This window comes from Melospiza georgiana, chromosome 1 (genome assembly GCF_028018845.1).
Source record: "Melospiza georgiana isolate bMelGeo1 chromosome 1, bMelGeo1.pri, whole genome shotgun sequence".
Classification (NCBI taxonomy): domain Eukaryota; kingdom Metazoa; phylum Chordata; class Aves; order Passeriformes; family Passerellidae; genus Melospiza; species Melospiza georgiana.
Genome location: NC_080430.1, coordinates 96,695,968 through 96,719,980, shown reverse-complemented (window position 1 = coordinate 96,719,980; position 24,013 = coordinate 96,695,968). Strand labels below are relative to the sequence as shown.

General features: G+C 37.1%; 1 protein-coding gene across 1 annotated transcript in view; it reads left to right on the top strand.

Moving 5' to 3' along the window:
- Nucleotides 1-24,013, top strand: part of ZNF407 (zinc finger protein 407) — a 332,666-nt gene that overhangs the window by 216,739 nt on the left and 91,914 nt on the right. The window contains exon 8 of the mRNA XM_058028941.1: nt 18,535-18,713. Coding sequence (XP_057884924.1) covers nt 18,535-18,713 — 179 coding nt within the window. The remainder of the gene's footprint in view (nt 1-18,534; nt 18,714-24,013) is intronic.

Sequence of the window (24,013 nt, the reverse complement as noted above, 5' to 3'; positions counted from 1 at the left end):
TAGTAAATAAAATTTTAGTATTAACCTCAAGATGAACAGCAATGCTATGGTCTTAATATAGCATGTAGTAGCAAAAAGACCTGTGATTTCCTATTCTTACAGTTCTTCTGATAAAAAAGTGCAGCGAAGATCTTTTATGACTACAAATAAACTTCCATTTGTTACAATGGTTTGATCTAAAAATAATCATTGGCATCATAGCTTAATTAATGTGAGCCTTTTGTGTAAAACATATTTTAAAAAATATTAAACCAACCGTAGATGTTTTCTTTGCTCTTGCCTGGTAGCAGAGAATAAAAGAATGAATTTGTTTGTTTCTTTTGCCATTCCTTAATCCCCAATGCAATCATTATAAAAGGGCCAAAGCTATCTTTGGGGGTGATGAAATCTACAATGAAGAATTATTTCGATTATTATTATTATTATTATTATTATTATTATTATTATTATTATTATTATTATTATTATTATCATTATCATTATCATCATTATCATCATTATCATTATTATCATTATTATCATTATTATTATCATCATTATTACTGCTGATAGCTACCATCTAACTATGTGGCAGGTAGCTAGCAATCTGAAATCACTTTGGTAGCAGTGCAGGTCTCCAAGATGAAATTGATAGACACGAGCCAGTTGTGTTGTGTGGGGTTTATTCTCCAGGCTATATGGCTACTACTCTGTAAAACAAGTTCCTGTGTTAATGCTGTCTTTGTGACAACTTTCCCTCTTCCTCCTTCATGTGTGACATACAAAAGAGATTAAATCTGGGGAAGTCACAGAAAGCAAGTTCTGTTCTGAAGTCCCAGCAAGAGGTATGCTCTAGTGCAAGGGGAAGAAAGGGAAAGGATTTTTCTGTTTAAAGTCTGATGAAAATGAGATAAAGAAAAGAATTGCTGAATAGCAAGTAAAATAGGGAAAGAAAAGAGCTTTTGTGTTTGAGAAAAGCTTGCCACTTAGATACTTTTAATGCATTAGAAATGGTGAGCAATTTTCCAAATAAATTTGGCATTGTTAGAAATTCCTGATTTATTAAAGCTAAATAAAATTCCTTGCGCATTCCAGCAGAGTTACCCTTGTCTCTGTTCCAGCTTCTGCCCAAATTCTCCTGGAGAGATATGTTGGGGGGCTTTGGGACCTCAGGTACTAAAGCCTTTGTCACCAGCCCAGGGTTCCTCTACTCCAGAGTGGAAGCACAGGCTGGACGCACGGGGCTGGCACCTCTGCAGCGTGGCTGGGGGGTGTCTGCCAGGCACCACAATGTGATGTGGTGGGAATGAGGCTCTGGAGCAGCAGCAGCACCTGGGGTTTGAAAGTCTGGTGCTCCTGGCATCCTCTTCCCAGTGTTGTGGAGAGCACCTATGGGCTGAACGCTCATCTCTGAGAGCCTCAGCTTTCTGTTTTGGAGAGAGAGGCATTAGGGATTTGGGAGCTCAGAATGCCAACAATGTTGCTTTGAACCTGGGGCTTCAAAGTTGCTGCTTAGAGTTGGCCAGAGGAGAGCTTGTCTCAAGGTTTGCATTGTTGCCTTTTCTCCTTCCTGAGCAACTGGGAGAAGGTGGTGCATTCTCCATAGGAAAATGTGGCATGAGGAAGACAGGCCATTTGGTACACAACATTTCCCCATCCCTAAAACCAGTCTCTGTTGTATGGTGCTCTATTCTCATAAGTCATGGATCAGGGATCCCTATTTCCCTTGAGGCTTTGCTTACAAAAGGACAATCTGGAGAGGAGCCTGTTGTCCTGTTGTAACTTATTAAGTTGCTTATTACAGCTATTTTGTCCCTGGTTGGGATGATCTTTGTGGTTCTGCTAGGCCTGTTTAGGTCTGAATAATAGCTGTAGATGTAGCTGAGACTTCTTAGGGAATAAACAGCACATAAAGCTCTCTGTTTTGTTATTGGAAGTGATGATGTTCTGGTGGTTTTTTTTTTTTTTAATGTGTTTTAAAATGTACTGTTTGAATAATGGAAAAGGATTAAGGGAAGAAAATGTGTATGAACAAAAGGTTGCTCTGCATTCTTGGATGCATTGGGTCAAAGCTAGTCTTTTGTGTCTTCAGAGAAAAGATGAGGTTGTTACAGCACACCTCATCATCTCCTCAGCAAGTTAGGCATGCTGAGGCTTAGCATGCCTAATGCAATGGAACAAGCTAATGCAGCAGTGTTCTCCTTTCTCCCACCCCCATGGGTCAGGGGATTGGAGTGGAGACATCCCTTGATGTTTTCCCACTTCTTTCTAATAGTGCACAGGGATTTTTCCTAGGTTTCTTTTTTGTTCCACCTAATCAAACCTCTCAGCTCATTGTGATTCTTAGACTATAGGTCCATACCCATATATCCACATTTTTAGATAATGCATTAAAGTGATACTTCTCCTGGTGTTCTTCAGCATTGCTATTTTTTTTTTAATGTATGTAGTGATGTTATCATTTTAAACACACAAACACTTCATTTCATAATGCTCTAAAATTATTTGTGTTATAATCCTGTAATCACAGCTGGTGGTTCTACTGATATAAACTGAACATCATCCCATGGTTCATTATGATATTGCTAATAACCCTTAAAATATAGTATTTATTGTTTCATGTTTGTAACTTCCATGCATGCTTCTTCAATCCCCATTCAAGATGATTATGGATTCTCCCTAACAATTGTAGCATGGGACATCATTTATTCTGCTGCAAATCCCATGTGGAACTGTGTGAGCTTCTTCAAAACATTTCTGTTGAAATTTTGCATGCACAATCTACAGGGCAAACAATACATAGAACCATTTTGAAGTTGTAGAAATTATTGTAACTACTAAAATCAATTCTTAAGTTCTGATGATGTTTCATTAGAAAAATACAGTGTTTCAGACATTTTTGTTAACAAGCTCTTTTTAAAGTACAGAGAACCATGTCTATTAGCAAATTTTGGAGATCTCTTTTATGGGCATTTTAACATATAAAAAGTCATTATTAATTTGTTTTGGTTTTGGGAAAAAAGATGTATCTTTAGTTTAGAAAAGCAGATTTTTTTAATCAGTTGACAAGGATTGTTTTTTAGCTTTCTGTCCCGAACTTATTGTGAGACTTGTGCCAGCCCATCCATCCATCTTTCACCCATTTCTTTAATAACTTTTTAAGCTGTTGGCCAGTTTCAGTGAAAACTGACACTCTGTAGTAGCTGCTGAGATAAATTAAGTTCATGTTTCCTGAAAGAGGTGGATGAGGAGTGAAAAAAAATCACAGAGGACCAGTTGGGCAAAATTCAGCTGTCATGCATTCTTCTGTATTACAATCCAGCCTCACCACCCAGAACAACTGGGTTTTCTTGGATGGGGATATCCTGAAGGAACATGTTGGGGAGCCGTTGTTTGCTGCATTGGTGCATTGGGAGATTTAGTGAACAGGCATGAATGCATAGGAAATCATGCTTCAGTTGGTATAATGCTCATATGTCAAAGTATTGAGTCCCAAATTGTTAGTTGCATGTTGTCAGGATAGGTCCTTTTTAAAGGTAAAATTTAAAAGGTATTTTTCAAAGGATAAGGAGGAGACCCCCAAAATCTGTGCTTTTCTTTAGAAAAAAGAATCATTTGAAAAAGGTTTATACCCAGGCAATTCAGACTAGTGACATTTCTTACTGAATAGGAAGAAGTTTCCCACTGTGGAGAGATTGTTCCACAAGTGCTTTTTTTGGCACTTTTTCTATAATTCATTCACTGATAGACTGACATATTCATAGATCTATTTAGATGTATTTACTTCAGGAAAAAGAAGCAAAGTTTGAAGAAATGGTAAGTTCTTTTTACATGCTGTTAGTGATACTGAGCATCCACAAATTCTCATCTCACGGCGTCCAGTGGCTCTATTCCTATTTGAAATTCAGCCTCTTCATTTACGTGACTAAATGTGACTTTCATCACATTTTAATTTGAATTTTAATTACTAGTCTTTAAGATTTTGATCAGCACTAATAAATTATAGCACAGTCATATGGTATTTAGCTGATTGATTTTTGCATGCTGAAATATAGTCATTTTGGAGAGCAGTAAAACTTTCAAGTAGAAGAAATGTTTCAAAGATAAAGGAATTTGTATTGGATTTGTTCACTTGTGTCAGACCAGAGAGGAAAAAGTCCTAAGTGTGAACCCTTGTGAGAGCAAAGCAGGTGTCTGCTATCCAGTCTGTTTTAAATAAATGCAGGGACATCAAGTCAGGCAAAGAAGGCCAGCGAGTGCAGCTTTTGGGAATAGCTTTGTGTTTCCTGGTGGTGGTGCAGGAGGTGAGAGATGAGAATGCAGTATTGGGTGATGGTAGCTCTGTTGGTACCCTGCATTGCAGAACCTTATTCTAAAAGGCAAATATTTGTTTGCTGAGTTCTTTTCCAGCTGCATCTGTTCCTGGCTTCCTCTTTTGTTTGGATGTCTTTTCTCTTAGAAGTCTACAACATAACATCAGGAGAATCTTTATTTTCTTTTCCTGCTCTGAAGTGCCCATTTTTAGTTTCAGTTCACCAGTAGCATGGCAGGAGTACTGTAACAGAAAGGATTATAACTAAGCCCCTCTCCATCTAAGCATCTCTGTTCCATAGCTCAGTTGGGAGTCAGCTCTCACTGGCTGGAAAATGACTACTGTCACAGGGTCGATAATATAAAACAAAAACAAAGCCAGTGGATAAAATCCTGGCTCCACTGATGTTATTCACCTTCCTCCCATGTCCTCAGTGAAGTGACAATTCTCACCTGTCATGAAGGTACCTGTTTCTTAGGAAGGAGAGAAATGGAAAGCCAGGGAGCTGGCAGCACCTTCCACAAGACTTTGTATCCTGAACAATAAAAATGTTAAACTAGGCAAGTAAGTAGTAATTATTTCTACTTTTCACTTGATTTTCAGAGAGGATCCTAATCTCCTAAATCTTGCCAAAAGACATCTAAATCCAGAAGCATGTACTCCTTTGGGAGTTTCTGTTTTTCACTTCTCTCTCTACTTGAGTTTGCAAGTTCTTGCGCCACTGAGTGAAATCACTGAGGCATGCTCACAAGTCTTTGTCCTGGGGAAATGGCTATGTCTGCCTCAAGACTTTTGGTACATTTTTTAGGCAAGAAAGCCCCACTTCCTGTATTTTTGGGAATGTGTTAGAGGCGTGAATATTAGACAACTCAGGATTCATTTAGTCCATAATGATCTGCTGTCTGCAGCCTCATGCAAGTTATTGTTTAGGACTCTTAGCTGAAAGGGCGCAGGACAAAGTGTTTAGAAGCCTGTTGTTTGGATTTTCTAAGAAAATTATATGGAGAACATAACTGAAAACAGAAGAGTGTTTCTGAAAGCAGGGATTATATCTGCTTTTGGTTCCTGGCAGTTCCTTGCTGTCTAATGGCAAAGTTTCAAAACAAAGGGTTGATGCACGATGTTTTGTGCCAGCTAATATACTTTCCTGGGACAGAGGACAGAACTCAGCCTTCCTCAAGATAAGGGCAACCCTAAACTTGGGAGTTTTACTCCTAGAATGGTTGCATCATTGCTATAAAGTTAGGGGCAACATTGTTTCCTTTTCCAAATCAGAATGGAGTGTCTGATGTTGCCTATTGGTGACCTATATCTTTCTTTAGAAACCTAATTTATGCAAATATTGAGACCTACATCAGTTCTTTATTATGTCCACTAATTGCATTTTTGATTTGAATGGTTATGGAAGACAGACTAGGTTGCCACCTCATACTGCCATGTCCAACTGTGCAACTACACAAAAAGCTTTCTACCCTGTGTTACTGATACCCTGTCTCCCAAACCTATCACTACTCTTTTTGCCTAGTGTCTGATTATCATATCCTTCTCAATACTTAGATTATATTTTTTTTTCTGAGGCCAAGACCATTTTCTTTGTTGTTTCTCTGTACAGGAATTGGTGTATCATTACCATGTTGTGCTGCCCTCTCATGTCAACGTGCTGTGCAGTGACAATGTACCAGCTTTCTTGGAGCTACTTCTTAATTCATAAACATAGGATTGCATTTCACCAGAGGAATACAGGAAAGCCTTTACTATTGTGGTGAAACCTTATTGTTGGAAGGACTGTGATACTGTTTAATGACGAAAACCTCAGAGAAGGTGTAACAGCTGAGAACCTGCCTTCAAGTTGAAGTGCAGTATCAGTGCCTAATTCCTATAGTCTCCTTAGAAAATCTTATCTCTCCCTTATTGACTAGTAGTCCAATATCTTTCATGAAAATTGAATGCTTATAAACAGAATTTTTCAAATATGTATGCAATCTTAAGTGCCATTAGAATCAACCTTGGCTTTGATTTTAAACCTGGCCTTCAAATACGTGTCTCTCTAAATGCATTTCTGGGTGCATTTTTTTGTTTTGTTTTTGAAGACCATGTCATTGTTATATAGCTGAAGAAAGGGTAGTACTGAAAGAAATGCATCTTGGAATGCAAGTGGAACTATTTAGACTCTGTTCTTTAAAGCACAGTTTCTTTATCTATACTCGTCCAATACTTAGAAAGGAAGGATTTCAGGATATTATGAGCTATATTCTTCTCTTACTATTCACCTCATGTTAGTAAGCTGGTCTTCTGTAAATTCATGGAAATAGCACTGAAACAGAGACTACTTCCATATCTGCAGCAAAAAAAACCCAAACTGTATGCATCTGATAACAAAAAGGAAACATACAAATAGATAGATTTTTTTTCTAAATTTCTATTACTTACTTAATTTATATTTACTTTTGGAAAATACATGGATTATAGTAGTTGTAAACTCTTGTGGCCTTTAAGGATACATATGGATTAATGACTTCTCAAAGTATTGTTTTACAAGAGTGCTTTAGCATTTTTAGGGTGAGTGCTTAGTTGAAATAGTCACTAAGGGCATGTTATTCACATAGGCATTTTTTGCACCAAACCTGTGTATTTTTTATTATCTGTGCCTTCTGACTTGAATGACTAAGGTCCTTTCATATATGTACATATAACATTAAGCTTGTGACTAAGTCCAGTTGTTTGAAAGTTAGTAATGTTCCCTAGAATCCCATTCTGAATTAGACCTTTAAGGACTGCATTACTATGATATGATGCAATATAGATTCAAAGGAATAGTTTAGTTTTATATAAAAGATGAGGAGTGCAGAGTCTTTTTGGTGCATTCTGTTTGTTTGTTTGCTTGTTTGTTTTTAGTTAAGGAGTGCAATATATGTTTTCTTTAGCTGTAAAAGCACAATCAAGGCAACATGATAAGTGAGTCAGTGTTGTAAAAGTAAAACTAATTTTGCCTTCACTCACATGAGCTATAGAAGGAGGAAGCTTTATTGTCCCTGGGAAGGTGATAAGGCAGAGTAATTGTATATTATACTGTCCTGGAACATCTGCCTGAAGACTGTTGGAGCAATTCATCTATCATGGACGATACAGCATGTTTTGTCTTTCTGCTTTAACCCATCCCCACTGCTGGCCTGCACGAAGGTTTTGATAGGGACTGTGCCTGGGCTGGGGCTCACATTAATCAGTCCCCTTGTTCAACACTCCAGCTGACATAATTACAACCTGCGCACAGCAGTTATTCAAGTTGAGTCCTTGTCACTCGTGGTGCGAAACTACACAGCTCAGATCCCGAAGGAGATTGCCTTATCACACAGAACAAGGGCTCACAGGAGTTGAAGAGAATAGAAATGGGAAAATGTCTTCCGGGAGTACTATATATTCCTTTAAAATAAGACATTTGAGAGACTTACAAGGGACAAAGAGAAGCATTGTGCAAGGTCTGAAATGAACAGGTTATTATTTTTAAAAGGATTACACAGGCCATTTTTGTGAAATGGACGTGCATTATTAAATAAATTCAGTGGTCTCTCTTATCATTCAGTGGCTCTGCACTATTAGTTTTCTTCAGAAGTGATAAAATAGTTTTTGACTTGTATAAGCTTTAAGTATCTCTCTGTAGAAATCATCAGAACACAACTAATAAAAGTGCTCATATTATACCAGTGAAATTGGCACACACATAAGGGAAGACCTGCAAGGATCAGAGTTAAGGGTGAAGGAAGAAGCATGCAAAAGGGCTTTCGAAGATGAGCAAGTTCATTAGTTTCTGCTGTTGTGTGATACCAGAGTGTGAAAGGTGAAGCTAAAGAGAAAGTTTCATATTTTGCCATTCTTCCCTCTTTTCATGTTAACCCTCTGTGGGAAAAAAGACAAGTCCATAACATTATCTGTGATAATGAAAGAAATTTATTTTCATGTAACATGATGGGGTTAATTTTATAGCGTGGTGGGCTTTTTCTTTAAGACAGAACCTTTGCATACGTGATCATAGGATAATTTGTTTGGTATTGGTCTATAAAATTTCTCAATATGACAGGATTTAATTGGTATCCAGAAGGCTTTTTCCCTGCCGTTTAAATTTTTTTCATCTTGGGTCAGGTTTTTGAAGTAACACCATTCAGGCAGTTGCTATTCTTCTCAATCAATAGATCTAGAGTGTTGCCCTGATTTCTCATCTAGTTAAAATCATGTTATGTGTGTTAGACATAATTGTGAATTGTTGAAAGCACAGTGAAAAACTGTCTATTCTGGGTGGTACAATTTTAATCTAATACTTTTACAAGACAGTTTATCTGCAACTTTGAATAGTCTGAAGTAGAAGTGCAGTAGAAGCTACCTTCTACATTTTACTTTATATATAGGTATGTCAGGTGAGTCAAATACATAGTTCGGTGCTTTCATTACATTTCAGTATCTTTTGGTTAAGTACACAGCACATTAATTTTGATGTGTAGGTCTCCAGTGAAAGTCCTGCTACATGAAAACTGAACTGCAGTTTCTCACTGAGCTGCAGGGCATCCTTATAGGCAAATGTACTCTTGTAGGAACAAAAATCACGTTTTGCTTGCTCCTTACTCTTAAAACCAGTTCTCCTGGAGTGAATGATGTCTGTGAAGTAAGCTCAAAGTACAGAGCCAAATGCTGCATTTACTTACATTTGTGCAGAAAATGGCATTATGAGGACGTAATCTGAAGAGAATGATATTTCTCTGATATATGCTTTCAACACACATTTTAGATTAGATAATCAATCACTCCTCCAATTAAACACCCAAATTTGACTTTCAGAATCTAAGATGGCTTTGCAGTATTGACAGCCAGGAAGAATATATTTTAATTTGCAGACTGAACAAATTTCCATGACATCATGGAAGCACAATAAATGGCTGACCTCACAATGACATTTTTCAGACTTGAACTGTACTTCTTGGAGACTTTGAGCCCAGAAAAAGCCTTAAGCTCAGCCAGTCTGACCTTCTACAGAAAAGAAACTGCATAGGTGTTTTTTTCACAGTTTGCTCTGTACTGAACCTCCTACTTCTGACTGAATTTTATGATCTAGAAACATATTCAGGTTTGATCTGAAAACAGGCAAAGTCGTAGAACCAAAGTTGTAGAATCACAGCTTCTCTTCTGTGAAAGTATAATTGCTGAAGAAATTGTGCTTTGTTTCTCAGTTGAATTTGACTGTAACTTGTAGTCATTGCATTTGGTTTTGTATAGATTTTCTCCAGGTTAGGTTGTCCCTAAATCACTCCTGTATTCCATGTTAAATCTCACGGGCCAAGCTCAAGTGTAATAAGCAAAACAGAAGAGGGTTTTATTAAGTGTTTTAGAGGTTTTTTACGCCACTTAACTTCTATTTCTATTTATAATCACTTTGTGGCTGTTTATTCCCTTTTTTAAATATAGGCAGGAAGTAGATATTCTAGAATTAGTTTCTCCAGTGTCACAAAGAAAACATTGCTTGCTACTTCCTTGCTTATACACTAATATAGCATGGGGCCTTTTCTGCTTATAGCATCACACTAGAAATTCACGTTAAACTGATGGTCCACTAATCCCTAAATAATTTTCAGTGTCACAGCTTTTCACAGCATTGTCCAAGTTACTTGCATGCACTGTGCAAAGGTGGGAGAGCTAACATGTAATTGTGTGTGTACATGTTGTGATTGAGCACGCCTGGCTTCTGCGAGTGCTCTGTATGATGGCAGTGTCATCCTTATTAATCACGCTGCCAATTACCGTGTTGTCTGCAAATTTTATTAGCAGGGATTTTATATATAGTTTTGGCATGCATAACAAAAGTGAATCTTTCAGACAATTATTGCTGATTCCTTTGATAAATTGGAACATTTGAAATGAGGAAGAAAATGACCATCTCCTTTTGCATGGGGGGTTGGGGCTGGGATAGGGCAAGAAGAGGCACTGTATTAGCATTAAAAAAACCTACTTTGAGCAGAGATCGTAGAGACCACAGTGCCCTGGGTATGAATCCAGGCTGCAAAGCAACAGGATCTGTCCTCTAGGGAACCGTGTTGTCACTAAAATGGCTGAAGGAACTGACACGAAGGCCAGTTGGACGAAGTACCATCTGCATCTGAGATTGACAGGCAGCCTTTAGGGTCTGTTGCTATCATTTCTGACTCCAGCAACATTAGGAGTCCAGTTTCATCTTGTGCAGCCGCTAGATTGCACACCCTTTCCTAGGCTCCATCTGCACTTCTATATCTGTGAAAATACTTTATGTGTTCCTGAGGATATACAAACGGACTCCACAGAATTGTTCGGTTAGTTTATGTGGTCATTAAAAGAAGTACAATAGGGAAAAAATTGATGTTGATAGGAAATGCGTGTCTTCAATTAAATTCATCCCAGCTTTTTTAAAAAATTGATGTTTTCCATGGCCTCATTTCAGCAAGGTATTTGATCATGTACATAAATTTAACCTTGTGAGTCATTCTTTTGAAGTCAACGGGGGCTGCTTGTACTTAAGCCACAAAAATGCGTAAGTACCTTGTTAAATCAGGGCCTGTGATACCTAAAGCCCAGTCTCCATCCTCACACCACTGCAGAGATGCTGTTTCTCAGACCAACCTCTCTTTTATGCCATCTGCTCTAGGAAGAAAGGAAAGGGGGAGGGAGGAAGCCCAGGAACAATGGAGTGATTATTCTCAGTTACTGTGAAATAGATGAACTCCACCTGCTATTTCTGCCACTTAAACCTTGGCTGACACAGTGCAGCAGTGCAGTGTGCTCAGCAGACCCCTGCATCCCTCATGCTGCAGGCACACAGGCCCTTGAGCTGGACCAGCACAGAGACCACTCTGCCTGCAGCAAAGTGGAAGCCAGGAGTTCTAGAAAACATTGCAGAGAGTTTTCAGGAGCAGATCAGTCCCATGAAAAATCGTTTGGTTGTTGTTGTTTTGTTTGTGGTTTGGTTCCTTTTTTTCCCCTTTCTTTGTTTTGCCTTTTTTTTCTTCTCTAGTTGTTAAAAGGAGACACTGAGCCTCTCTCAGAAGAGCTGCTGGGCAGACTCACAAGCTGAGCAGCTCAGCTCTGCACAGCACCTATGGGGACAGTGAGAACCACAGCACACATGCAGAGCTGAGGCACACTTCCACGACTTTCTGTACCCTTTCCACCCATTCCTTCCAAGTCTAGCAGTTTGAACAGGTTTCTATCTAAAAAGCATCTTCTTTATTTCTTTCTCTCTTTTCTTGTGGAAAATAGAATTAATGGAAGCATTTAAGGCAGGATGCCTTATTTCCTTGGAGTCACAGATGGGCTTTCTCCTGGAAAAAATCAAGTTTTCTTTAAATTGTGAAGTCTGTTGTTTGCCAGTTTTTCACAGAAATACTCTGAAAATTCATTAGTAGATCTAGATGCCAACACTGGGCCTACATTTTGGTTTTTGTTCACTGTGCAGAGTTGTAAATGGCTTTACAGATTCCTCAGAGGTAAACAAGACTAGAGTACATCTCTTCTTATTTCCCTTCAGAATTCCCAATTACCCTGAATTTGCCTTTAAAAGCACTTACTTTGGCTATCGTAATGATCAATTACTTGAAACTGGGAATTTTCATTCCAATACATTGTAAATAGAATGGTGGATCCGTGTCCAAATTACAATTTGGACATGCTAGTCTGCGGAATGGAGCTCAGATACAAGCAGTAATTATCAATCTTCCATCATTTTCTGTGCTGACGCACAAGTTTTTGCTGCTTCCCTACAGGGCTCAGCTACTTTTTAGCAGCCAGCATTGGACATCTGTCACACATACTGTATGTCATAACAAATAGATCATTACAGAAAAAAATGCAAAGCTAAAAATGTAGAAAAGCAGAAAACATTATGATTATTATCCCTGGGTGTTGGTATAATACTATCAGAATAAATCCCAAATACATTTTTATTATTTTCTTTGTGAAACTGACTGTATTATAAAATCTCATTAAAGCGTGTAAATGTAGTGTACTCTCTTTTATTGGCTACTTCATATTTTCTGAGTGGCAATACATGGCAGTACATGAAAACACGGCAATACATGAGGCCACCATGTTGTTGGGCATGTGTTTTTATGGCACTGTGGGTGTGTATTTCAGTCACCTTTTCTGGGTAGAGTTGAAAAGCTGTGGGCAAATACTCGCTGCAGCAGCAGCTATGATGGCAAAGGCATTGCTTGTCCCCAGCAGCTCGCTGCCTCTGCCCACCAGAGGTCTTTAGGAGCAGTGCAGGGAGGTGCTTGGCAGCAGTGACACAGGCAGAGCTGAGCTGGCACTGGGACATTGGAATTGCCCTCCTGAGCTCCCACAGAAGGAGCTGTGTGCTGCTGATTCCAGCAATAGTATTATAAGTCACTTGAGAATTGAAGTTGGTTGCAGAGCATATCCATGCGATTGTATCTGCACTCACTTAAAACCTGAATAAAAGGTAACACTTATATCCATGTGATTGTTTCCCCACTCACTTAAAACCTAAATAAAAGGTAGAACTTTTGCTTTTAAAGGCAAAGAGCAAGGAAAAAGAAACCCAGGTACATGTTAGTAGTGAGGAGGATGAGAAAATGCATTGCATTTATTGTACATATATACATAAATGTGTGTGTTAATATCTAATAGTTATTTCAGTTTTATAATGTTAGTTTCAACATGTTACCACATTTTTGGCTATGATATTTTGCTGTTTTTTTATTATTTCTTGTGCAATATTGTATTGACTTGTAGCACTGAAGAGGTAAGCTTTAGCTTTTAAACTTGCAGTCTGGATTGCCAGTGGTATGTGCAGATTATGTATTATTATGTAGCTAGTTTGCACTACCTGGCAATCAGTTTATTTTATTTTAAAACCTGAAATGTAGCTAAATCTTGAATAAGCAGGGAAGGATTTTTGGTTGATTGGTTGGTTGGGTGGTTGGTTGGTCTATTGGTTGCTTGGTTGGTTTGGGTTTTTGCTGAATAAGTGGGCAGAGTGACTGTCTTTGTGGAGGTTTTGATTATATAATGTAATTACCAGAGATTGAGGTATTTTTTTTCTTTCCTGCAAGAAAATATTGCCCATTAGGTTGTTTACCACCACCCTACTGAATGCTGCTTTCCATACAGTTTAATGACAATAAGAAACAAAGGGAGGCTTGAAGGCTTGCATTTTGGAAAGCAGTAATGCTGAAAACAACCTGAAAGGTCACCACATTTAACTGAGTGTGCAGGAGCTCTTGGTGCTGCAAGAAGTATCCCAGAATTCCCAGAACTGGCTGCAACTGGAGAATGCTGAGCATGGGGAAAGTCATGGCATCCATGTATGCAGCACTGGTGTGAAATGTGAACATAGTCAAAGTTTAAAGCAACTGAAAAGAATGTAGGAGAACCTGATGATTCCTCAGAGTGAGTTGAGAGGAGCTCAGTCTCTGTAGCTCTTCCATGGAAACCCAGGTATTAGGAAATCCTAGAGCCAAGCAAGGTGTGTTGGACATGTAGCGCTGTTAGCTGAATGCAGGGGCATAAGAAATGAGACTGTTTGTAAAAGGGAGAGTGATCAACTGAAGAGTAATTTGCCTATAGTTTCAAAAGACTCCCTGTTTCTCTCCATCAGAAACCATGTTCCAATATCACAAGGGTTGTGATTTGAGAAAAGAATCACTGGGCAGATGTTTATGAACTGTGCTATCAGTGAGGTCAAACTGAATATAACTTTGTGTTTCTAAAAATCTATGGCTCTCTTTTTCTAGCGTAATTACATTGCAATTTTGATTTCAAGACAGTTTTCCAAGTTAGATGGTATTTTCTGTGAAAGAAATACTTGCAAACGTTTGGTGAATAACTGAGGTTAAGAATCTACAATAGTGCATGTTTCTTCATTGAGAAGCTTGCTTTCATCATAATTGCTTTTATGATGAAAATGTCCAGAAAGTATCTGGATACTTTGCTATTTTTCATCAAAATGCTGCAATTTCTCTGTACTTGCAGGTTGCATAGCAGGGTATAAAGGATGCAGAAGCCCTTCAGAATGCTGTCTATATGAGAGTGAACTTGATACGTACTGACAAACAGGGGAAAAATAGAAATCTTTTCAATCAGTTGGTTATATCACTGTTTGTTTTTATGTTGTAAATAGTGATGCCAATGGAGCTGCCCTAAGTCCTTTATGTTACGTGCATTTCTCTGCAGAAAGGAAGTTTATACCTAATGTTCTGGAGAAGGCCTTTTGAAGGTTTATTTTGTGCAAATAAGAGTCCTAGAAGGTGCTAAAATTTAAAAAAATTAGTGGACTAGATAATTAACATTTTTCCTCATATGCACCTCTGAAACCTTCCATTTCCATGTCTTGCAGTAAGTATCTTTCTGAAAATGTCAGGCACTACATAATGGAAGAGTGTACTAATTTCAGTTTCTTGTTAGTAAATAGGAAAAAATTTATTACTTCCTGCAATATTTCATTTAGCTGTTTAATAAAATGCTAATATATTGTCATGTAGAAAACCCTTAAAAATATAGAAACATTCCTATTCTGCATGGACAAATTTAGTGACAGATATTTTGTGAATTTCTCTTATTTCATGATTTTTATCCAAAACACTACGTGAAAGACAAGGACAGCAGCCACAGGTCTGCAGTTAACTGCTGAACTTGGCTGTTCACAGAGGCACCCAGGTAGGGTGGGAGGCGTCTTTGGAGACGTTCAGAAATGTTCCTGGGCACCTGGCCAAGGGTCATCCTTCCTGAGCAGCAGGGATAGACCAGACAATCTTGAGAAGTCCCTTTGAATGTTAAGCATGCTGTGATTCTGTGACTGAAGTGCCATTTTAAATTTGACAAGTGATTTCCAGTTTATGATACTGGAATATGCAGCAACATTTAATTTCTTGACAACAGAAAAAGGTAGCTGGTTGGTAGGAAGGGACTTGTAATGGCAGCATGGAATGTGCAGCTAGAACAGCAATGGGAACACATCACTGTGTGATGGATGTTAGAGACAAATGCCCTTTTTTGTCTTTTTCCAGAAGAGGTTTTCTGTTCATCCTAAGCAGTAGCTACATTTCTCAGGAGAATCTTACCATCTGTCTCTCTTATTTCAAAGTGTTATCCTTTACAGAAATGTGGGAGCTCTCCTGGATGTGGAAAGTAGGCCTATGCCCTTCCCGATATATCAGTCCTTCATGGAGGAGCTTATACGGGTTTGTTGCATTGGAAGTGTGCATGGAAAGCCTCTCGTATTTCCTGTTCATCTGCAACATACCTTAGCATGTTCCATCTCCTCTTTCACTGTGTATAGCACTGACAAGACACTGAAAAATTCATACAGGCTCCCTCTTCCCTTTAATACAGTTTTTGTGGGGTTTGCATCAAGTCTCAAACCTTTTTTAACATCTAATAAGAAGACTTACTGCAAGACATGAAACAAAAAGAAGACTTCTTATTGTATTTCTCTACATCAGAATTAAATGTAAACTCACTGACTGTAGCTTTAGAAAGATTAAGTCTCTTTAAAGAGTTCTCTTCCTGTTACTTAAGAGCATGTACAAATTGACAGAAATATATAGATTTGATTTTGAAAATGGATCATAAGGATGAAAGCATGCTTACATGAAGCAATGGTAATAGTAATTTAACTTAGAAACCTCTACTTTAAAGTAGCTTTACTGAAACACAGGCTAGTCTCCTAAAACCTGCATTTATTTGTTTGTGGCCATAATTCAGATTGGAACTCAAAAACCAGAAGGACTTTCCTCAAACAATTTTTATTGCACCGGACTCTGTTTTCCAAATTTCAGAACAAAGGAAATCTGTATTTTGATGTTTATAAACACCTGGAAGTGAATCTTATCATACAAGGCCTGTCAAAACCTTAATTATCATCACCTTTGCAACATTATAATGTTTTAGTTATATTCATGTCATGAGATAGCTTTGATAGAAATCCAGTGCTGTTTAAAATCACAGACCTCTGAGTTTACTCATACAATATAAAGTGATGTAACTACACACACTTTGTGTTGGTGGGGGTGTTTTGTGTCAGACATATGATAACATGCTTGTACAGTACATGAGAAAAGACTCCTAATAAAACACACATTCAAAGCACACTGAATAATTAAAAAAGTTTTATATGCAGTACACTTTTGTCCTGTCATATTTAAAGGTATCACTTGGATTCAAGAGTGCTTGGATTTGCCAGTTGTTGCCATCATGGTTTACCTTATGATGGCAATTGCTGCTTTGCAACCTAATACAAGGGGCCATTTGTAATGCCTTGTGATCTCACATTCCTCATTTCTGATTAAGCCTTCCTGGCCTTGTCACATGGAAAAATATGGGTTTAATTTTTTTATATCTGTATGTTGCTGTGTTTAGTGACAGATTTTTACTGATGACTGAATAAATGAGGCTTCAGGAGTGCTCTGTTTAAAGTGGCCGGAGCAATTTCCAAATCAAAGGAGATGGAACTGGCCTTTTATTGCTTGAACAGCCTGGGTTTTCTTCACAACTCTTACATAGCTCTCCACAGATCCTTTATGTATTTCACAGAAATATTTCAAAGTAAAAAGTTTTATATATTTCCTTAGCATAGTATGAGAGCTGAGCTAAAAGAACACAGATATTTTATTTCAGATTTGTATGCTCTGCTTTAATCTACTGCCTTTTAAAGTATAACCCATGATAGAAGGTTACCAGGTTGTCTCCTGCTTTCATTGCAGTATACACTACCTTTTTTTCATTTTGTAAAATACGTATTTCATTTTAACAGCATTTATGGACACTGTAACTTTTTTAGGGCTGAATTCTGAAAGATGCTGAGGGCCAATATTTTGTATATTTTTCAGTGATAAGTGTCTTCTCTGACATTCTCAGGCATCTGATCATGATACCAGTATATAGCAGATGGACATGACAGAGGGTGAGCTTTGGCAGCACCGTAAGGCAGATACCAACTTTACCATGTCCATTTCCGAGGGAGAGACAAGCATTCCAGCAGAACTTCAAGCTGCTACTTCCAGTTTATTTTGGAGGTCTTTTTTTTAGGTGGTTGTTACTGTAGAATTTCTGTCATGATGTAGAATCATGATGTCATTTCTATCATTCTATCATCTATCATTTTTATCATACTGTAGAATTTCTACCCCATGATGGATATATAATCAGTTGCCCAAAATGCTACAGTAGCCTTACTTGAGTATTTGTGAAGTATTATGCATTTATGTAGTTTACATGACTGTTTGTACTTTTTTTCAGTTAGGCTGAATTACTGTTCTTAATTTGGCAATAATAATAGTATATGCTAGTAAGAAAGTCTAAACAATAAACAAAACACCAAAGCAATGGTACACATGAACAGTTCTGTTCTTTTGAGTAAAAAATAAATATACTGACTATTTCTGATTGAAATAAATGGTGCAGCAGTGTATTTCATGTAGGATTAATCACTAAGTTTGAATAAGTAGGAAATTCTAATGCAAAATAATTTTGTAATGAGACTGGAATATTTGAAAGACTAGAAATTAAAAATGATTGCCATATAGATCTCTCTGTGAATAAAGGAAATATGAATTTTTTTTCAGAAATAAAATTATAAATATTGCTTTGAAATGTGTTAAAGTAATTGTATATGTAATTTGACTTTTATGCATGAAAACTCCACTACTTTCACAAAAGCTGTTTTTAAGAAGTAAACCAGAATCCGTGTGTATTTTCAAAAATATGTAAACTTGAGCAGCTCAATTCTCTTTCCTAGGAACAGTTCACACAGTGAGATGAAAGTTGGTGGAACGTACTTCAAAAATCATTCACAAAAACTCCTGTTAAATTTAGGAACTGTGTAGGAAAGGTTCATGTGAGCTCCACTGGGAATATTATAGGCATTTGTGTATTTCAATTTTGCGAAGTAAAGATTTTTCTTTAATTAATTTCTGTTAATTCTTCTGCTTAATTTCCGTCAATCGCTGATTACCATGAGAAAAATAGAAATTCTGTAAATGTGACAAATCAATCATTCTGGTTCAGATGTAATGTTCTGTTAACCTGAAACAGCTTTGGGAGCCATCATGCAAAGGACAACATTTGTGCAAAACCTAAGAGGATGCAAAAAATCTACAGATAATGAAAAATGAGTGATGACTACTGATTTTCTGTTATATAACACTAGGTTTCATTTGAACCACTGGTAGAAAATAAATAATTTTTTTTCTTTTTTTTTCCTTGCTGTTTAGGTCTAACTGTGCAGAAAATATCCGTAAACACATCTTGCATACGGGAAAGCATGAAGGAGTAAAAATGTATAACTGTCCTAGGTGTGAGTATGGAACAAATATCCCTGTGGAGTTTCGGAACCACTTGAAAGAACTGCACCCAGACATTGAAAATCCTGATCTGGCATACTTGCATGCTGGTAAGGTCCTTGCTCCCTTTGCTTACAAATTCTTTTCAAAATGCACGTGCTTAAATGATAGTAATAACAAAACAAGAAGTTATTATCATTTATTCTGAAGAAGAGCATGGTTTCAAAATAGGCTTCATCCTCTTCAAGTTTTCCAGGGTTAAAGATTATGCATTAAGCACTGAAATCTATTCATGTTATACAAACAAATCTTGCAGTTCAATAAACATCAGAAGTGCATGCTATTTAGACGCCTCATTTTGAAATCTAACTGAACTTTTAGGGAGAAATGTTTTTTAACATTTTTATTAAGTCCTCTGCCTATGCTATTCCCCCAAGAACAGAAAATCAAAATTCCATAGGAAATACAGTGGCAAATTAATGCACTGCTTTAAAAATTCTTAGATTTCATTACAAAATGTAGACTGTTTTTCATTAAAACATAGAACAGCACAGCTCAACCAACAACTTAGATGTATCTTTTCAGGCTTTGTGTTAGAAAGCATACACATGGATGTCACTGGAGGAATGCAAAAGAAAAACATTGCTTTGGAAACAGGAATTAAAAGAAAAAAGATGGGGTGTCTTCTGTTTAGGAACAAATTTTTTTAGTTTTTATTTGCTTTTGGGTTATTTTTTCATAGATTCTACAGTTCAGATTGGAAGGCAGAAGATTAATGGAAGCATCAAGTTAAGAGAAAAAAATAAAGAGTTCAGTGGTAGGAGGTTAGGAGAAATAACAAAATTAGTGTGGAGCTTGAATGAAATGTGATCTTAATGCAGGAGAGGCAGATAACTTAGACATCACTGAGTGGAAAGACAAGTCAGAGCTGTGGGAAAAAAGAACAGATGGTGAGAAGAAAGAGTTGGGGAATCCAGAGGAGGAAAAAGCTATGTGGGCCAGAGTCTCCCTGAGATGCAAATTAATCTTCCATTGAATTATTACTATTAGTACTCCTGTGTCAGATGTGAATCTTGTGTCAGGAATTAATATCCTAGTTTTCGATACCCTTATATCTGTAAAAAAACACAGCCTGGAGAGTTTTCATGCAGCTTTGTGCTGTATGTACACTGTAGTTATTTTAAAACCTCTCAGTCTTCTCAAAATGACTGCTTGCTTTCCTGACTAGAGGCAGTGTATTATTTGTACCATATATTTCTATTTGCCAAGTATTCCACTTCATTTTGGAACCAATCATCATGTCATGTCAGCATATGGTGGATAATATCTGGATGTGCAAACAAAATGCCAGTTGGCAGAATACCAATTTCAAAATAGGTCAGAAAACTGATCACATTTCACCATAGTTCTCACTAAAGCAAATGAATATTCAACTCAGAGCTTAAATCCAGACATTGTTGGATCTTTATTACAATAATCCCACTTAATATGAAAAAATCAAATGCTTTCAATAGGCTGATAGATATAACAGAGAGCTGTAACAGTGATAGAATCAGTAACATTCCAAAATTACATTTTATGTACATTTTGCCATTAGTTCAAGACTATATCTGGATAAATCAATTGTTCATTGCAGCATACTGTGGTTAAAACTGTTCAGCTTGCCTGTCTTGGTAACACAGGAAAACAGTCATCAGTGTCTTGTATCCTAATGATATTTCTTTTCTATACATTCACTCTTATACTGTAGAAATCCTCTTGCACTAAACAGGGTACTGTGCAAATATATTAGGACTAGCAAGAACAGATTGTCAGGCTCGCCTAGGACTGGTATGCAACAAAAGTCTTGAAACATTGTTTGTGTAATTCCATTACAGAAAAGGATGATACTGTATTTTCCTTTCAAAAAGAAACACTATTAAAGAGAAACCTGGGTGATAATTGTGTATTGATACCACAGTTAAATTAAAGGAAGTTTATTTTCTTCTTTTCAATCCATTTCTGACTGCTGGACATCTGAGAGTTAAAGGTTTTAGAGAAGGTTTTTAGAGGAATGAAGGACAACTCCTGTGCCCTGGCTAACATCCCTTATAAAAATAAGATTTGTTCTGTGTCTGGTTCACAGTTACTGATGACTTATTGGTCATTGGCTGCACCCACAGAGAATCTACAACACGACATAGAACCCCTTAGGATGATAGGAGTATGAAAGTGTCATCCAAGATTGATTTTTTTTTAACTTAAACATATTTGTCTGTCTTTTATGTTCTAATATTGCTTTGTAAGAGGAAAGCTGGCCTTTTGCTTCTTTGAGCAGATAGAATAAGTATCTTCACTGGCAAAGAGACAGACACCAACTCCAGCCACTTTGAAGGACAGGCAGAAATTCCTTCACCACACCTCATCAAGAGTGTAGCTGTGGGGTACCTTTGGGATGTGACTGGGAGTAAAAGCCAAGTCTGTTTCTTGTCTGTGAAATTAAGATTGACAGTTGGATTTCTAATTTAGATTTAATGTTCTTTATAATTGTTGCGGGAAGAGTGGAAGCTTCAGACAAGCTTTAGCCTCAGATTTTGGCAACAGTTTAAGTTCAAGGAATCTCCCTGGCCTGCAAGTTCTAATGATGGCAAGTCAGATCTGTTTATAAAATAAATTATTTATTAAACAGACAAGAGATAGCAGATGAAAGATCTTAATCAGAACCACTTACTACAGAGTATAAAATGTGTGTGTTGCATTTCCAAAATTCTTGAATGTATTTTGTTCTAACTGATGCTACGTTGCAATACTGAGTTGAGCTAAACCTGAATACTTTGTCAAGTGGGACAGGAGAAGGGCCCATACCTGTGGTAGATCTTGCAAGGGATCAGTATTTCAGTTTTCTTTCTCAGTGCTTCATCTGCTTTGGAGGAATATCACTTGGTAGACATAATTTCAGTTTGAACTAAATGTTCATAATTTAGAAGCTCTTGTCTTATAAACATTGTAATACTATTATAATGCATTATTTATGTCCAAACAGTGTAATAGCTATGCCTGAACATCTCTATTATTCCAATAACTGCAGAGTTCATGGCATCTGTGGTGTGCCATAGTAGCCTTCTGTGGATACTAAACTGGTCATAAGCAAAAAACTCTTTAGAGAGAAGGGAAGCAGTTTGCTCATTATTGGTTTTGTGATGATGTTGAAAGTTATGCAGTGATACTGAGTGTTTTTTTCATATTGTTATTTCCATGCTGCACTGTAAAAGTGGAGATGATTTCCAAGAATGAATGCAACCCTAGAAATCAGAATAACCTGTTTTTTCACTGAGCAAAAGATATAATGGTCCTGCTTTTTGTACAAGTTTTCTCATGTGCAAAATAGGTGCAATGCAAATAGTTTAAGTCACAAAGCTCTTGCTGTAAAATTGCTTCATAATGGTCAACTATGTGATTAGGGAACTGCTTAAGGCATTGAACAGAAAATTTGGCGATGTTTAATTTAGAATTAGCAGTCTTCTTGGAAGTCATTTAAAAAAAAAATCAGTGAAGCCAGCTCAACTCATTGTACTCTTTGGTAAGCTTTTTGTGTTTTTTATTCCTGTGACAGTGATACTATGCTTGCAAAGCACTCAAATTTTCCAGTGTGTGGTGAGAGTCTACCACCCATAGCCCATGAGTAGGAGTGGAGGATCACTTACTCCTATGGATGATGACAGACCTAAAAGTGTGAGCTGCTTCCCCGCTCTGCACAGACATGTTTTGGGGAATGCTTGGAAGTACAGCTTTGTGTGCCTGTGCCTCTGTGAAAATTATAGGTGCCTCTGGGGTTGGGCATTCACAGAACAAAGATTGTGACGATTGTGTTTTGGCAGTTGGCTGCCTACGTGGTGATTGAACGCTTAGTGTTCATGAAGAGTTACATAATTCATGACCAAATGATAGATAGGTACTTGATTATAGTGTATGAGTTGCTTCACAGGGAGAAAATATCAGACATGAGCTACTCTTAGTCTAGCTGAGAAAAGCCTAAGAAAAATCAGTTACTGAAAGCGTAGTCAGACAAATTGAAATGAGAAACAAGGTGCAAACACTTAAATATGAGGTCAATTGAGCTCTGGCAGCAACTAGCAAAAGAAATTATTCTTCTTCTGTTCCTTTGAGCCTTGAGAAGACTGGATGTCTTTCTGGAAAATAGGTTTTAGGAGGGCCCAAGCTTGCTGGGTTCACTGCAAAACATAAAGGGGCTTTGATATACCAGAAGTCAGACTATTATCTAATAGTCCTTTCTGCTCTTAAACCTTCAAATAGTGCTAATCCACAGCCTCCTGTTAAGGGCTGTGTTTGTGAATCTATTTGTGTGTTGTGATAGCAGTGGAATAGCTGAGGAGACAGCTGAGTCCCCCAAAGTGTTCTTTCTCAGAGAGGCAACATTCACATCATCAGTGCTAAATTCTTACTCTCTTTGAGCCTGAAGTGGAAATAAACTCACTTAATCTCTTTGTTTCTAGTAATTCAATAAATCCCTGATAAAATATCTTGTAACATGCATTTATTTATTTGTTTAATGTGTTTAAAGAATCCATATAAAATCCTGCTCTTTCCCTTGCAGTTCCCTTACTGTGTTATTTTCTGTCCTTTTATATATCTTTGAAACGTGTTTTTCCAAACTTTAAGGGTACTTTTCAAAAGGCTGTGCTTCCCCACATTTCTCTTTCTTTCTTTGGCTTTTGAGAAACAGGGCTGTACCAGCAACCTGCAGCATGATTGCATCATCAACAGGGGACAAAATTGTGATCCTATCAGTTGTAACGGTTGCAATATTCATGAATGGAATTCTGAAAGTTCAAATAGTTAATCCCAAATAAAATTGTGATCTTTATCCCACTTGACAGCTACATTTATCAAATTATTAAGAGAAAAAATTGATTGCTAAAAGTTATGGTGTGATCTATTATGTGATTTTATCAAGGTATAACTGTATTACCAAGTGGAAACTGCAGACTTATTCAGAATGTGAATTGGACACACAGAACCTGATAATATAGCAATTATATTAGTATCCTAGTGCTTTTCTTCTTCTAAATATTTTTTGCTACACCTTTCTTTTCCATCTTTTTGATTCTTTAGTAGAAAATATGGAGTTAAAAAATAGGAAAAATGAAATAATAAAAGCCTGTTTGGTCTAATACTCTCTATTAAAATTTATCAAATTTTATCAAAATACAAATTTAATCCAAATTTAATCTAAATTTATCAAAATACAAAAATATAAAATCAGTAAATGCTATTTATCAATGCAGCAATGGAAATACAAGTCAGTTGAGTACTTATACAAACTTGTAATTCATACCTGATGTAAAACCACCAAAGAATAGATACACAGTTTTGTTTGCATGAGTATTTAATATTTTTTTAATAGTTAATG